Source organism: Geotrypetes seraphini, chromosome 1 (assembly GCF_902459505.1).
Source record: "Geotrypetes seraphini chromosome 1, aGeoSer1.1, whole genome shotgun sequence".
Taxonomy (NCBI): Eukaryota; Metazoa; Chordata; class Amphibia; order Gymnophiona; family Dermophiidae; genus Geotrypetes; species Geotrypetes seraphini.
Window position 1 is genome coordinate 94284947 of NC_047084.1, and position 16468 is coordinate 94301414.

Below are 16468 nucleotides of genomic sequence, written 5' to 3' on the forward strand. Positions count from 1 at the left end.
CACCTCTGCTTTTTTTTTTTTTTTTTTTTTTTTTTTTTTTAGCTTTCAAGGTGAAGCATGAATTTACTGCTCTGTTGGCGTGTTCGTCAGCTTCTGTGGTCCTGAGGCAGTGGCAGAACGCCATGAAACGATCGTTAACCCACTTTCTAATTGGAATCCTGTACTTTATAATAGAAAGTTTTGGCAGTAGAAGATTTTTTTCCCCCCCCTTACCATTTCTCACATGACACATCAAACAAATATAGAAATAGTGCGTTTGTGAAAGATTTTTGTGCCTATGATGGGGAGGAGGTAGGGTCTTGTGACTCGCCCGATACTGAGGCTTTTTCTTTCATGCGCACAAATTTCTCTGGTCTTTGAAGTTGATTTGATTTTTTTGTGGCGCGTTGTTTTTTGACTTTTTTTTTTATATATATATATAAACAATCTGAATCCTAGTAGGCTAGATGGTATATCAAATTTTTAATAAGCTATATATCTTGGAGCATTATGGACACTAGGGGCCAGATTCTGTAACTGGCACCCGATAAAGATAGTCAATCACACTTAGGGGTCCTATTATCAAGCCGCGCTAGTGGGGTTAGCATGTCGGACATTTCATCACTTGCTAACCCCTGCGGCCGGCTAAAAAACTAACGCCTGCTCAATGCGGGCGTTAGCAGCTAGCGTGGCAGGCGGTTTAACATGCGGTATTATGCACGTTAAACCCCCCTACCGCAGCTTGATAAAAGGACCCTTTAGGCATGCCCATTACAGAATAGGCACCTAAGTCCTCTAGAGCAGTGGTTCCCAACCCTGTCCTGGAGGACCCCAGGCCAATCGGGTTTTCAGGCTAGCCCTAATGAATATGCATGGAGCAGATTTGCATGCCTGTCACTTCCATTATATGCAAATCTCTCTCATGCATATTCATTAGGGCTAGCCTGAAAACCCGATTGGCCTGGGGTCCTCCAGGACAGGGTTGGGAACCACTGCTCTAGAGAATTGCACCTAGAGGCGCCTAAGTCTTTCTCTACCCATAAACACGCCTACTTCAGTGTTAAATGCCGCCAGGCAATAGGCGCCTATCTTTTGTAGAATCCCGCCTAAGAGGATAGATGCCTATCTCCCAATTATCGGTATATTTTTCAATTAATATTGAAGCCAATTTACTAATTAACCCCCCCCTTCCGCACACTTTTACAAAACCACGATAGCGGTTTCTAGCGCTGGCTGGCTGGTGCGCTGAATGCTGCACACCGTTCCTGACGCTTATGGCATCAGGAGCAGCGCGGAGCATTCAGCGCGCCGGCCTGCGCTAAAACTTCCATCGTGGTTTTGTAAATGGAGGGGGGGAGGGTCAGGTAAGTTCCCTGTTAAATCTGTACTGTGTTTCCAAATGTATTATGTTTGCTCTTACCGTAATTCATATTAACAATTCTTCCTAAAGAATTTAAAAAAAAACAAAACCCTCAAATGCAATAAGACACATGAAAATAAAGTAACAGACAGATCTCTCTTGTGGAAATGACTTACTTTGATTACATAAAATTAAACACGAGCGAAAATACTAAAGAACAAATCTTGGCATCTACATGTCAACATTACATCTCAAAAAGAAAACAGTGCAAAAATACAAAAAAAAGAAAAAGTTCTTGAGTCCATTTGTTTGTACAGCTTGAAAATATGGTTTGATGCATCTTTTGCATTCTGTATTTTGAGGCCAAAAATCAGTGAGACAGGTAAAAAAAAAAGTCTTATCTCAAAAAGCCTCATTTTCAATGCGGCTCTAGGTAAGTGCATGGTTCACAAACAAGTCCTGTTTGTCATGTTCAGAGGAAGCATTCCTGAGGGGGTGTTCCGGGAGAGAAAAAATAAATCCCCCACCTGCAGCTGGCATTTTCTAATCTACTGCATACTTTTGAAACAAAATTCTACAAAAATTCTACAAAAAAAACAACAACAGGTGAACATTTCACTGTGAACTTTGCGCCATTTGGGTTAACTTTAGTGGTGCCAAAGTGACGGGTCAAAAAGTCTTCCTGGTTTTTTGTCACAGTGGTGGAGGCTTGAGAATAGCAGGAAAGGAAGAATCCATGGACCAATAAGGAAAGGCGTGGAAAACAAAATAGTACTGTAAAAATGTAAGCATTCTAGGACTTTTGCTTGCCCAAATATGATAAATCCAATAATAGGGTAAAAGTACCACAGTGCTTTTGGGGTATGTTTTTGCTTGCATTGGGATTTTTTCTTTCTTTCTTAGGAGTTTTATCCTCCCCCCTTGTCTAGGAAATTCAGTGGTGTTACCTCAAAACTTTGAAAGCAAACTGGCAGTCTGGCTTTCTAGACATTTTACCACGAGTTTTTTGGCTGAAACTTAAAACTGATACTAAGATGCATTAGTGTGATTCGCATTTATATATATAAAAAAAAATTAAGTGGAAGACTCAGATGTTGTTTTCATAGTTCATTCATGTCCTTTTCTTTCTGGCTGGCCTTTCGCTGCTTCAGATAATAGATTCGATTGGCTTCTGGGAAGGTGACCTGACAGAGTGGTAGCTTGTAAATGGCCGAATTATTTGTGGTTATTAGTAAGAAGGTGAGTGCTGATAAGCAGAAAGGCCACGTACATGACGGCAATCCAACCTGAAAGCAGGAACAGAATCATTTCAACAACTTAGAGGGAGGTCATATTACCTGCTTAAAATCACTGTTGCTGGAACCACTCTGTGCCCTTCAGCTCATAACGCTCCTATGTTCTATAACTACACTTTTAAACTGATACCAGAGCTCACTTAGAGCTGACATCAGTGATAGTCTAATGACAGAATGAGACTGGCAATAATAATAATGCAAATACTATACGAAGAAAGGGATCAAACAACACAAAACAGTCAATAACGCCCACAAAGAATTGTACAAGCCAACAGAACTGGGACGGATAATTCTTTATTCGGCAAAAGACCCAACACTGCCAGTGTTTTGGCTCTTGGCCTGCCTCAGGGGTCTTTTCTTTGCCGGCATTCAGCGAAGGCTATCTACTAACAGTGGCAGTGTCGGGTCTTTTACCGATTAAAGAATTATCCGTCCCAGTTCTGTTGCCAGATCAGCACCTCTATGATGAGAACGAAAATCCAAATTCAAGAGTCGTAGGTAAGAGATACTACCAGCCAGGAAGTTGTTCGACAAATAGATCTTTATTAGGTCTATATTAGTCTAGATCTAATTAGTCTAGAGTCAGACTAATAACAGACCTGGTAAAGATCTACTTGTCGAACAACCTCCTGGTTGGTAACATCTCTTACCTACGACTCTTGTATTTCAATAATAATAATGCACAGAAGCGGTCCCCTCCATCAATAACATTATTCCAAAATACAGAAATAGGCTTTTCTTAATTCTAATGGGGCAAATATTCAGCTGGCAGTGGTCAATGAGTTTTTAGTTGCCCCTGGCTTTATACCCAGATTTTCAACGCCGGGCCCTGTCTGGGCACTGGCAGTGAATATCCAGGTGTGTGTAATAGCTGGTTAAAGGCCAACATTCAGCCCTTAATCAGATTTAAGTGAAACTTGACAAAGATAGAACTGCATTATATACTACCACAGTAAATAACGGCAGATAAAGATCTGTAATCACATGCGTAACAGTAGGCCCGACGTTATTTAGTACAGGAAGAGGTGGTCGGAGCATGCAGCGAGTGATTTCCTTCACTCGCTGGCGCTCCGGCTGCCCTCTCCTGCCTCTCCAGCTGCACTCTCCTGTCTCCCCTGCCTAAAACCTGTATTCGTGGTTTTTCGAAATTAATTTCTGGGGAGTACTGTATAGACTTTTCCTCCAGGAACCTGTCCAAACCTTTCTTAAAACCAGCTACGCTATCTGCTCTTATCACACAAGATAGTTTTAAGGCAGTCTGGGGGGCTTGAAACCAGAGTTATCTGGATAGTGGCAATTTCCAACACTACTAGCTGGGTATCTGGATAACGTAGGAAAGCAAAAAGCTGTCCAGATAGTGCTGGCACCTCACCCACCACTCTGTTTGGATACTACCTCTGACTAGCCAACTTCGTTTGCCCAAGGTGGCCAATCTTAAAAAAAAAAACCCCAACCAAAAGAATGATGACTGCCATGGGCTCAATAGCAGGGGATTACTTTAGACTTGCCGACTAACAGACCTAGTCTAAACATATGGCCCCAGTGCAGTGACTGCTTTGCACATATACTTGATACCGTTCCTTATGTGTGTGCTGGCACTGTATATGAAGAATAAGTCAAATGTACGGCATCGGCATCTATGAGACAAACTTGGTTTTTTTGTTACATAGAGCAGTTTGGACCCCAGTTCGTTTACAGAAATTAGATAGCTCTAAGTCTAATAGATGCTGGCACTGTCATCTCGAAGCTGGGACATTAGATCAATTACTATTCTATTATCCATTGATACTTAGTTTTTGGAAATCCATTTGGGGCCAAGTGAATAATCTACTGGAAAATCCGGTGGCATTATCATATGATACTGTGTTATTTGGTACTTCCATGAAAGCCAAGAGTCAAATCTCTTCTAATAATAATACATTTTTGTTCATCATGACAGGGCCATGCAGCAAATTATGAAAAATTGGAAAAATTGGGATCGGCTGAATTATAATTTTTGGTGGAATTTATTATGCCAAATCTTTAAAATGGAACGGGTACTAGCCTTACAGCAGGGGCATTTTAGTTCAAAGATTTTATTGTTTTAAAATACATCAGCAGGAGCATTTTAAGAAATTTAGGGATGTTTGGGAGCCATTAACAAAATATTGCACAGAATGAATATTATTTTTTTCCCTTTGTTCATACACGTACAGGGGGGAGGGAATACTTTATGCTATATTATGCTTAAGTACAATTGTTGGGTATAAGGGGGGAAGGGATATTTGATGTGAGTTAAGCTTTGATGGTATATTAAGTGATGTTAAAGTATAAAATGATTGTATCTTATGTTGCACTTGTTGAAAGTTTTAAAAATGAATAAAGATTAAAAAAGAAAAAGGAATAAGTCAAATGTTGAAGCCAGTATTAAACTTACATTCTGGTTGCCACTTTAGCCAAATACTAGGCCTATGTTTTTTCAAAACTTTCAGATTCTCACATCAGGACAGACATGGAATGTTGCTACAATTTGGGTTTTTGCCAGGTATTTTTGACCTGGATTGGCCACTGTGGAAACAGGATACTGGGCTAGACGAACCCTTGGCCTGACCCCGGTATGGTTATTCTTATGTTTCTATGTTTTTCAAATTCCCAAATGCTTCCCTTATCAGTTTGAAAATCAATTTTCCCTCCTCTCTCCATTCCTGAGCATTGCGTGGCCTCGGGCTGACTCCTTTTAAACCGCCCTGGTATTGTGCTGTGTTTCATTTCATTAACACCCAGGGCTGAATTACCCAAGCAGAGGAGAATTGACTGCTTAATGAACGAGTCCCTTCGTTGATCAAAGAGTCAGCATTCCTCACGCGTGTTGTGTCTCCGTTTCAAAGATCAAATAGAATTCTTTTTCGGGCCACAGAGAGGTCCACTGAGAGGGGGTTAATAAATGTATATCAGTACGTCAGATCGTCGATTATATGGTCCGAAGCGCCATTATTGTTGAGAACTTTAGGAGTTCATCTCACTCTCCTGGAGTCCCAACCAACCTGGCCAGTGTACTGCTTCTGAAGAAGGGGGCTTGAAATGCATCAGTGCACTTTATATCTACAGTACAGCTTCTTTGTCGGTTTTGAGTATCAAAATGGCATGTAGACTTTTTTAGAGAAATATGAATCCCATACCATATGTACTACATAGTTAAGAGTTTTTATATATTAAACTAGTTGTTTAGCCCGTTACATTAACGGGTGCTAGAAGGTAGCTAGCATCTCCCCTTTCTCCCATCCCCCCACGGTAGCCAGCATCTCCTTTCCCATCCCCCCATTCAGCATCTACCCTTTCTTACCCTCAGGTAGTCAGTGTGCTCTCTTCCTCTCTATACCCTATTTTGAAATGCCGTCCGTGCTCGGCCGCTGCGGCCAGCAGCCACTGCGGCCTGCAACCGCCAACAGCCGCCGCGGCCTGCAACCGCCGAAAGCCGCCGCGGCCGACATCCACCTCGGGCCGCCAACAGCCGCCGCGGCCGACATCCACCTCGGGCTGCCGACAGACACCGCGGCCTACATCCTCCTGGGAGGGGGGGGGGGGAAGAGAGTGTTTCGCGCACATGCGCACTCCTATCTGCGGTGCCCTACACTGCACGGAAAACGGAACACGCGATGAGAGTGCGCATGCGCGGCTTAGGCTTTTATTATATTAGATAAGAATGAAATAAAATTTGAGAGTATGTAAAAGTAAGATTTATGAATTATAGGAAGCAGTATAATGGTAATTAAGTAATTTGGTAGGGAGGAGAGCACGTTACAGGGCTTCAAAGAAGGTTTGGATAGGTTCCTAGAAGATAAGGGAATTGAGGGGTACAGATAGGAGTAGAGGTAGGTTATAGAAATAGAAATAGTCAGGGACCTCTGCAACAGGTAATAGGCCTGATGGGCCGCCGCGGGAGCGGACGGCTGGGCGGGATGGACCTCTGGTCTGACCCATCGGAGGCAACTTCTTATGTTCTTATGAGGTTGGGTCAAGCTGGTGATGTTATAAGGAGTAAGAGAAAAGAAGTTTTCTTTCTCTTGAAGAAATCCCATAATCTGAGGCTTGTCCCTGAACACAAAACTTTAAATCTAAATCTAAACCAAATTATACAGTCCTTTTTGACTTTTTAATGGGTTTATATATATATATTTAACATTTCAATGTTAATCAGATTGCTAAACACTTACCACAGACATCATATTGCCAAGAGCAGCCCCCAGATAAGCACAAAATAATGCTGTGAAAAAAAGCATAAGAAATGAATGAAAAGACTGGATTAGAAATACCAAGGTATGGCATTTACATTCTGTTCTTCTGCTTGGAAATTGTTCTTTGCACTAAGAAGGGTGTTTTTTCTTTTCTTTATGACCTTAAACACGTGCTAATAAATAAGTGCTTCCAATCCCATGCAGATTAGAAGCACCTACATTTGAATGCCTAAAGGATAACTATGTGAAGAACATACTCCCTACACACAAGGGAAAAAAACATTCAGCATAAGGGGATCCTTCATATGCTCAAATTCAAATGTAGTTTATATCATTAGATGCAAAAGGTGTAGAGAAGGATGCTACATTGGAGAAACAAGCCAGATGGTAAAGACTAGGATTACTTTACACAGATGTCATATTAAAAATTGAAATGCCAACCAGGATATCACCTCTGTAGAACTAGACCACTGCATTAATGTTTTTAAGGTGAGGATACTAAAAGGAAATTTTAAGATAATCTAGGAATGCGAGACCTTTGAGATCAAAATGATAAAACATTTTGATACCCACCAGACAGGACTTCCAAAGACACTGGCTTTTTTTTGTATAACAAACTGTAATTGTAGTGCTTTGGGACCTTCTTATTACTCTTCAATATCTCCCTGTCTTCCACTCTTCCCCACCCTCTTCCTGTGAGACTTCCATTTTAATACTTATATAATAATAATAATAATAATAATAATAGCTTTATTTATATCCCATCATACCTATTCAGTTCAAGACGGTATACAGTAAAGTAGAAATACAGAATGAATACCACAGGTATCGTAGCAATTGAAGATTACAGAGCTGGATTGGGGGGTGGTGCGCAGGTAGGAGGGGGTGCATGTTGGGAATGTAGGTGAGAAGGATGGTTTTTGAAGGATCAGATAAACTTCTTGAATAAGTGGGATTTCAGAGATTTTCTGAAGGATTGGTATGATGGAGAATTCAAGAGGAGGGCGCTTAATGTGTTGTTCCAGATGCCTGCCTGGAAGGATAGTATCTTATCAAGAAATTTTTTGTATCGACATCCCTTGGGCGTGGGGAATGAGAATAGTAGAGTATTGCAGGAGGGGCGGGGATGGTCCTGAAGAACGAAGTGATTCATGAGGTAGGTGGGTGAGGTGACGAATAGTGTCTTGTAACAGAGGCAGCCGAATTTGAAGATGATTCTGGCTTCGAGTGGTAGCCAGTGCAGCTTTCTGAAGTATGGAGAAATGTGGTCGGAATTTTTTAGGCCGAAAATCAGTCTCGCTGCTGTGTTTTGGATCGCTCTTAATGGTTTTTTTGTGGGACCCTAAGTAGATAATGTTGTAGTAGTCCAGTGAGCTTAGGATGAGAGATTGGACTAGTAGCCTAAACGTGGCGAAGTCAAAGTAAGGTTTTAGCGATAGCTGTCAGCATTTGCTTATCTCTGATCTGAAGAAGAAAGCTAATCTAACAATGCTCTAGTTACATAGAAACATAGAAGATGACGGCAGATAAGGGCCATAGCCCATCAGGTCTGCCCACTCTACAGACCCACCCCCAAGTCTACTATCCTAGGGATCCCACTCCTGGTGACAGGTTCCCTTGGCTTAACCCTCTAAGGGATCCCACATGGGCATCCCATTTGCTCTTAAATTCTTGCACGTTGTTTGCCTCGATCACCTGCACAGGGAGCTCATTCCAAGGATCAACCACTCTCTCGGTGAATAAATATTTCCTGGTGTCGCCATGAAATTTCCCACCCCTGAGTTTGAGCGGATGCCCTCTTGTGGCTGAGGGTCCTTTGAGAAAGAGAATCTCTTCTTCCATCTCGATACGGCCGGTAATATACTTAAACGTCTCGATCATGTCTCCTCTCTCCCTACGTTCCTCGAGTGAGTACAGCCGCAAATTTTTCAGCCTTTCCTCGTACGATAGATCCTTGAGCCCCGAGACCATCCTGGTGGCCATCCGTTGCACCGACTCTACTCTCAGCACATCTTTTCGGTAGTGTGGCCTCCAGAATTGCACACAGTATTCCAAATGAGGCCTCACCATGGTTCTGTATAATGGCATATACAGTCCAATATAGTCCAATATAGAAAGGTATCACTTTAATTTTTTTTTTTTTGCTCTGTTGTATTTCTACATATCTTTAAGAGTGGACTAACATGGCTGCCACACTATTTGTCTCATAGAATACTAGCAAAACTGGGTAGATATGTACATATATATTAGTCATGAATTCTTGCAAATGCTCATATCTAGGGGCCCTTTTACAAAGCTGTGGTAAGCGCTAATGTGTGCTTATTGCAGCAAAATGTTTATTTATTTATTCCATTTTCTATACCGTTCTCCCAGGGGAGCTCAGAAAGGTTTACATTAATTTATTCAGGTACTCAAGCATTTTTCCCTGTCTGTCCCGGTGGGCTCACAATCTATCTAATGGACCTGGGGCAATGGGGGATTAAGTGACTTGCCCAGGGTCACAAGGAGCAGTGTGGGTTTGAATCCACAACCTCAGGGTGCTGAGGCTTTAGGTTTAACCACTGCACTGCATCACTCTAGAAATCAAAATGTAGTAGAAGTGATTCAAGTATAGGACTATCAAGCCATTGTGACATCACTAATGAGGTTGGCTCTTAGGCACTGGTGGAATGAGGCATTGTGATGTCACAATATCAGCTCTGGTTATAGAGTTTTCTATACCGTTCTCTCAGGGGAGCTCAGAACAGTTTACATGAATTTATTCAGGTACTCAAACATTTTTCCCTGTCTGTTTAATGTACCTAGGGTAATGGGGGGATTAAGTGACTTTCCAGGGTCACAAGGAGCAGCGTGAGTTTGAATCCACAACCTCAGGATGCTGAGGCTGTAGCTTTAACCTTTTCTTATAGTGTGTCCCGGATGATGGGACATTCCAAAAATGACATAGACAGTGGATAAACAGTCTGTATGGACTAATAAAGAGCCAGGAACACAAACTATTTGAATTTACTGACTTAGACTTATTTACATTATGTTTACAATAGCCGTAAATGATAACGGTGAATAATACAAAATTTTGCTAAAATAATTACGATTGGAACCAGCGTAATGTAAAATTTATTACGATAGGAAAAGGTTAACCACTGTGCCACACTCTCTTCATGGCGTATAGAAGCATCCTGCAGTAATTTTGCCCTGTGTACATGCTACTCGCACCCTAGAAAATATTTTTAAAGTTTTGGTGCAGGGAGCATGCTCGGAGGCAGAGAGTGAGCGTGGCCTGTGCTTATCAGCGCAGCTACATTGCTGCATGCTCACCAATTGGAGCTGGTTTCACGCACGAGTCCCTACTGTCTACAAAATAGGTGGCGGAAGGGGCTCGCATGCTAATGACCACATGCTAATGTGAACATTACCTTGTGGCCATTATATATATAAATTCAGAAAATCTGCCATTTTACCCAGCGGTGAAAATGGCCATAGTATGTAGAAATGACCCTCATAAGTGTGTGCTAAAAGCCATTTTTTATTGCTATTTGGTAAAAGGGCTCCCTAGATTGTTACAAAAAAGGTGGGTGTAAAGGAAAACAGTCTAAAATGTATGCTTTTTTTTTTTTTCTAAATTTGGATTTTACATTACATTACATTACGGATTTCTATTCCGCCTATACCTTGCAGTTCAAGGCGGATTACAAAAGATTTGACTGGACATTTTCCAGTGAAGATACTTTTTTTTTTTTTTTATAACAGAGGAGAGATAGCTGGATAGATTCCGAGGGGAACTTCCGAGTTGGAGGTAAATTGAAAATGCAGAACTAATGATTTAAGTAAATAGATTACAGTTAGAGTAGGTAAGATTACTATACATTTCAGGGATCTGTTTACTTGGTAGGTGTTTTGGGGGTTTTTTTTTAGGGGGAATTATCTGGAGGTATGATGATGATATGGTGATGAGGGTTAAGATTTTTGGATGAATTTTTTGAAGAGTAGGGTTTTGATTTCTTTTCGGAAGGTTTTGTAGTCGCCCGTTGTCGTCAGCAGGTTGGAGATGGTATGGTTGAGTTTTGCTGCTTGTGTTGCTAGAAGGTTGTCAAACATTTTCTTGCGCTGTGTGCCTTTGAGTGGGGAAAGGCAAAAGGGTTCGGAGTTCTTCTGTGTCTTGAGGTGATCTGGTTTAGGCGGCTGTTTAGGTAGGAGGGGGAGGAGCCATTTAATGCCTTGAATAATAGGCAGTAGAATTTGAATTGGATTTGCGCTTGTATGGGTAGCCAGTGAGAGTCTATGAAGGCGGTTGTAATGTGATCATATTTTCTCAGGGAGTAGTTCAGTCTGAGGGCGGTGTTTTGTATGGTCTGAAGTTGTTTTATCATGATGGTTGGACAAGGTAGATAGAGGGAGTTGCAATAGTCCAGCAAACCTAAGACTAGGGATTGGACAATTAGTCTGAATTGTGCTGGGTTAAAGAATTTTCTGATTTTACGTAGATTTCTCATGGTTAGAAAAACTTTCTGGGTTGTCTTGTTGATTTGGGACTGCATTGTGCAACATCTGTCTATCGTTACTCTATTTTAGATCATAACTTTTTTAGTGGCAGTTGGGCTTACAATCTATGTCTGCTTCGGAGGCAATGAGGGATTAAGGGGGGGGGAATTCATCAAGGCACGCTAAACGATTTAGGGCTAGATTCACTAAACCGATCGGTTTGCAACCCCTTTGCGACCCGATTTTACACCGGCCCTATTCACTTACCTCTCTGCCGATCCGATTCCGATCCGCGCATGCAAATGAGGGGAACAGCATGCAAAGTAGGTAGGGACGCGATTCACAAAACAAATTTTGCGATCCGACTGTCCTTTCTGACTCTCAAGCTCCATTGCTGCCCTGCTCTCTGCTGCCCCAAATCTCTCCTGTACTTCCCCGCACTGCGAGCCTGTGGTTTTAACCTGCGGGTTTCAAGCGGGTTAAAACCATGGACTCGCTGGGATCCTAAAAGTAAAGTAAAAGTTTAAAAAAAAAAAAAAAAGTCATGGCTCAGACGGGTCTTAGACGCATGTGCAGACCATCTACAGACATCTGCGCATGCGTCGGGATCACACACTACCGATCCGTGGCGGCGGATGGGGGCATTCCTCCGATCGCCCCCATTAGAATATTGCCGGTTTGTGAATCCATCGGACCTGCCCGGATCAGACACGGATCGGTCACGATCGGGCAGCTTAGTGAACCTAGCCCTTAGTGCGCGCTAACTGATTTAGCACATGCCAACCATTTTTAACATGCACTAAATGCTAAGATGCTCAAATTCCTATGGGCATCTTAGCATTTATCGCTCGCTAATCTTTAGTGCCCTCTAAAGAGGTTAGCGCCCACTGACGCATTCTCCCCTGACTTGTCCAAGGTCACAAGGAACAATAGCAGGATTCCAGAAAGTATTCCATTGTGTATTATGAGTCATGGGTCACACGGTCTCATCATTCATCATCAATTGTTGTAAGTATCCTTTTGTTTACCTCTCTACCAGATAGCCCAATCAGAACCGAGTCATGGATAGGAGCATTAAGACATTCATGCAGTCCATATCGCAGCTACTATGAGCATGATACTATGCTTTACTTGGTTGTCATCTTGCATTTTTGGTCAAAAAAATGTTCACCTTGGAGATACCTACCACAAGCCACAGCCAGCAAATGGGTCTGCCACGTGAGTGCATAGAACATCCCCCCTACTGCAATGCAAGCAAGCACAGAATTGTATCCCCAGAGCCCAAAGTAGATATTCTTGAAAGGTATCGCTATGCTCAGCCCTAAAGAGAAGCAACATGAAGAAAAACGTTACTCTTCCAGAAAGGCATTGTTCTGCTTCAGAGGCGCGCCTGGAAAAAAAAAAAATGAAGTACCTGCTAACATGCCCACCGTTGATCCGATGGCACCATGCAAGCAAATGACCGGTGAAGAAACGAACAGTGCGATCAGGAAGAGGCCACCGGTCCAGGCGTTATCACAGCCGTACACCTGGCCGACTCCAACCGGGATGGACTTCAACAGCTGCAAGTTCAAAGAACAAAACACAGCACAAAAGTTACTATGTATGTACGCATTGGATGCGCATTATTCTTTCAGACTTATAATTAAGTGCAGATAGATTAGACATGGGGAGACGGATTCTGTGAATGACACTGAAAATTGGGCTGCTGAGGAAAATCGGTGCAGCCTGGCGGTGTAAATCAGGGTCTCGCAAACTTTCCGGCCGGCGGCACACTAAACCCAGTGCCCCGGCCAGAAGGCACCCAGACGTGAGCGGTCGTCGACGCCATGAAATCACGTGCGTGCATGACGGGCTTGTGGGCGTGGCCATGGGTCCAGATTTTCCTTCGGGAAAATCTGGTAACCCTAGTATTAGCTGCGACGCTCATAGGACTTGAATAAGCACTGGAGCATTTACCTCACCGGCCCATGGTAAAAAGTGGCTTAGTAAAAGGCGGCCCAAATTTGTAAACTCATGAAAAACTTTGCTTCTTACTAGAAAGTTCCTGGCAGAAAAGCATATTTGGCTCATCTGACCTGCCCCTTTGTACTTGCCTGATCTAGGCCCTACTTGATCTGCAATCTTAATCCGGGTCGGTTGCAACCTTCGTGGCAGAGAGAGGTACAGATTACATTAGTGATTTCTATTCCGCCTTTACCTTGCGGTCCAAGGTGGATTACATAAGAATATCATAACAATTTTTATGTAATCCGCCTTGAACTGCAAAGTAAAGGCGGAATAGAAATCATTACATTACATTAGGGACTTCTATTCCGCCTATACCTTGCAGTTCAAGGCGGATTACAAAAGAGCTAACTGGACATTTCCAGTGAAGTTACAACAGTTTTGGGGTTTTGTTTTTTTTTGGTTACAAGGGAGGAGAGGTACCTGGATTAATTCCGGAAGAACTTGCAAATTGGATATTAAATTGACTGTACGTTACTGTGTGATATAACAAATAGATTACAGTTAGAGTACAAATAAGATTACGTTACATTTCAGGGATCTGAATACTTGGTTGGTGTTTTGGGGAGGAAGAGATTATTTAAGTGGAGGTTTTGGGGGAGAATTTATCTAGGAGGAGGGGGAAGGGTTGGGTTAAGATATCTGGATACATTTTTTTAAAAGTAGGGTTTTGATTTCTTTTTGAAAAGTTTTGAAGTCGCCCGTTGCCACGAAGGTTGCAACTGACCCGGATTAAAACGGAGAAGGAAATACTTTGCTTTTTCATTGACATACCAGTGGCACATTCAAGTCAGTCCAAGTAATGTTCGGAGTTGCTGAAATGGGTTCAATGGAAACTGTGGGGAAGAAGAGATTGTAATGTCCAGTTGCAGCCATATGTAGACACACAGCGATGTTGAAAGGTAGTGTGAAGACCGGAAGGTCCCATTTGCCTAATATTGAAGCCAATGCACTTGACAGGACTGGACTGAAAGGCAAAGATAAAGAAAAAAACAAACTTATCCACACATTTCTGCATAACTTATACCAGTGATTCCCAACCCTGTCCTGGAGGAACACCAGGCCAATCGGGTTTTCAGGCTAGCCCTAATGAATATGCATGAGAGAGATTTGCATATGATGGAAATGATAGGCATGCAAATTTGCTTCATGCATATTCATTAGGGCTAGCCTGAAAACCCAATTGGCCTGGTGTTCCTCCAGGACAGGGTTGGGAACCACTGACTTATACAATTAACCTTTTGATATGGTAAGCGGTAACATAACATAAAAACGATGTGGCAGTGTCTCTCTGTGAAGAAGTCTTAAAAAAACACCCAAATGATTTGCAATGCCAGCCTTCATTACTAGAACAGGGGTGGGCAACTCCGGTCCTCGAGGGCCTAGAATCCAGTCGGGTTTTCAGTATTTCCATAATGAATATGCATTGAAAGCAGTGCATGCATATTCATTGGGGAAATCCTGAAAACCTGACTGGATTCCGGCCCTCGGGGACCGGAGCTGCCCACTCCTGAGTTAGAATGTATAGGTTTCAAAAAGTAAATAACACAGGAGTCCTTTTACTAAGGCACACTAAATGCTAAGGCGCCCATTATATTCTATAGGTGCCTTAGCATTTAGCGTGTGCTAAATTGATTAGCGTGCTCTAAATCAGTTAGCACGCCTTTGTAAAAAGATCCCAAAGTGAGAAGAACCATTATGAAAGGGATGAAGCTGGAGAACTACGGTAAGTTGTTACCTGGTTAGATTGCCCTAGATCAGGGATAGGCAATTCCGGTACTCGAGAGCCACAGGCAGGTCAGGTTTTCAGGATATCCACAATCAATATGCGTGAGATAGATTTGCATCTCAAGCAGGCAGTGCATGCAAATGACGGCGATCGGTATCACGCTCCCAGATGCCTGCCCGGATTGCTCTATAGTGATCCCAGCGCATGTGCAGACCATCTGTAGATGGTCTGCGCATGGGCTGGACCTCCGGGCTCAGCAGAGATTTTTTTTTTTTCAACTTCTTTTGGAGCCTGTGGTTTTAACCCGCTCAAGCCCGCAGGTTAAAACCACGCGCTTTCTAGTTTGAGCTCATCTCGGCCCTGACAAAAGTTCTTGAAACGGATATGGCGTGGGAGAGGGGTGTTGTTGCAAAGCAAGTCAAGTACAATTTTAAAAAGAAAAAGAAAATAAGTAGCCTGACTGATTCAAATTAAGAAGTAATATACTCGGAATATAACTACCTACTAGAAAACTTTCAACGGGATTAATGAGAAGTCCAGCCAGCGGGAGTTATGCTACCCTGCTGGTATTCTGAAGATCCTGTTGTAGGGTACGAGTAAGCTTTAGTACATATTTCCCACATGCACTTTGATGGTATTTAGACATAACTGAGGTGTTTGTAGGTACTGTGATTGTATAATTTAAGCATACGATTTGCTTAGTGCATACATGCAAGGGGGCATATACATGGGAGGAGCATGGGTAATGCATAGGTGGGATGCCCACTTGTGTGCATATCTTAGAGACCACTGTAAGGTATGCACTAAAGTGCCACATTTTGGTGCGTGACGTTTATATCTGCTATTGACATGGTGTAAGTGGGAAAGCCTAATTGTACACACCTTGATTCTAGTGTTCTAAAATAGAATCTCATTTATCCCAAAGGGATCCTATGAAGTTTACACTGAATGTTGATTAGGTACTCTAAGTGTTTCCCTATCTATTTCAGCAGACTTACAATTTAACTATGGCATCTAGGTTGAGTTACCCTATTTGTGAAGACAAAAAAGAGGACACATGACACCGTCCACATTCCACCCACAGCCCTGCCCACATCTCACCCAAAGTTTCTCACCTTTCACCCATTTCCTTGGTCCCCCTTCCCATCCTCTGTACCCTTTTAGTGCTTCTCTCTCTCTCCCCCTCCCTCCAACCCTCCTCTCCCATGGGTGCTTCTCTCTTTTTTTCTCTCCTTCCAACCCCCCTCTCCTGTGGGCGCTTCTTTCTTTTTTCTCTCTTTCTCCTTCCAACAGCCTCTCCTGCTGTTTCTATCTCTCCCCCCCTATCCAGCACTCTCTCTTTCCTTAATGCTTCTCCAGCCCTCCTACCCTCTCTCCATGATGTTTCTCCAGCCCTCTCTCC

The 16468-nt window shown here is 42.7% G+C and overlaps 1 protein-coding gene across 4 annotated transcripts in view; it reads right to left on the minus strand.

Moving 5' to 3' along the window:
• Nucleotides 1-1222: 1222 nt before the first annotated feature.
• The window catches only part of SLC14A1 (solute carrier family 14 member 1 (Kidd blood group)), a 62723-nt gene continuing 47477 nt past the window's right edge, over nt 1223-16468 (minus strand). For all 4 annotated transcript variants that reach the window (XM_033935227.1, XM_033935211.1, XM_033935234.1 and 1 more), the window contains 5 exons: nt 14112-14304; nt 12745-12892; nt 12517-12651; nt 6828-6877; nt 1223-2625 (listed from right to left, as the gene is read on the minus strand). In XM_033935227.1, the coding sequence (XP_033791118.1) occupies nt 2440-2625; nt 6828-6877; nt 12517-12651; nt 12745-12892; nt 14112-14304 (712 nt within the window). In that variant the 3' untranslated portion in view covers nt 1223-2439. The remainder of the gene's footprint in view (nt 2626-6827; nt 6878-12516; nt 12652-12744; nt 12893-14111; nt 14305-16468) is intronic.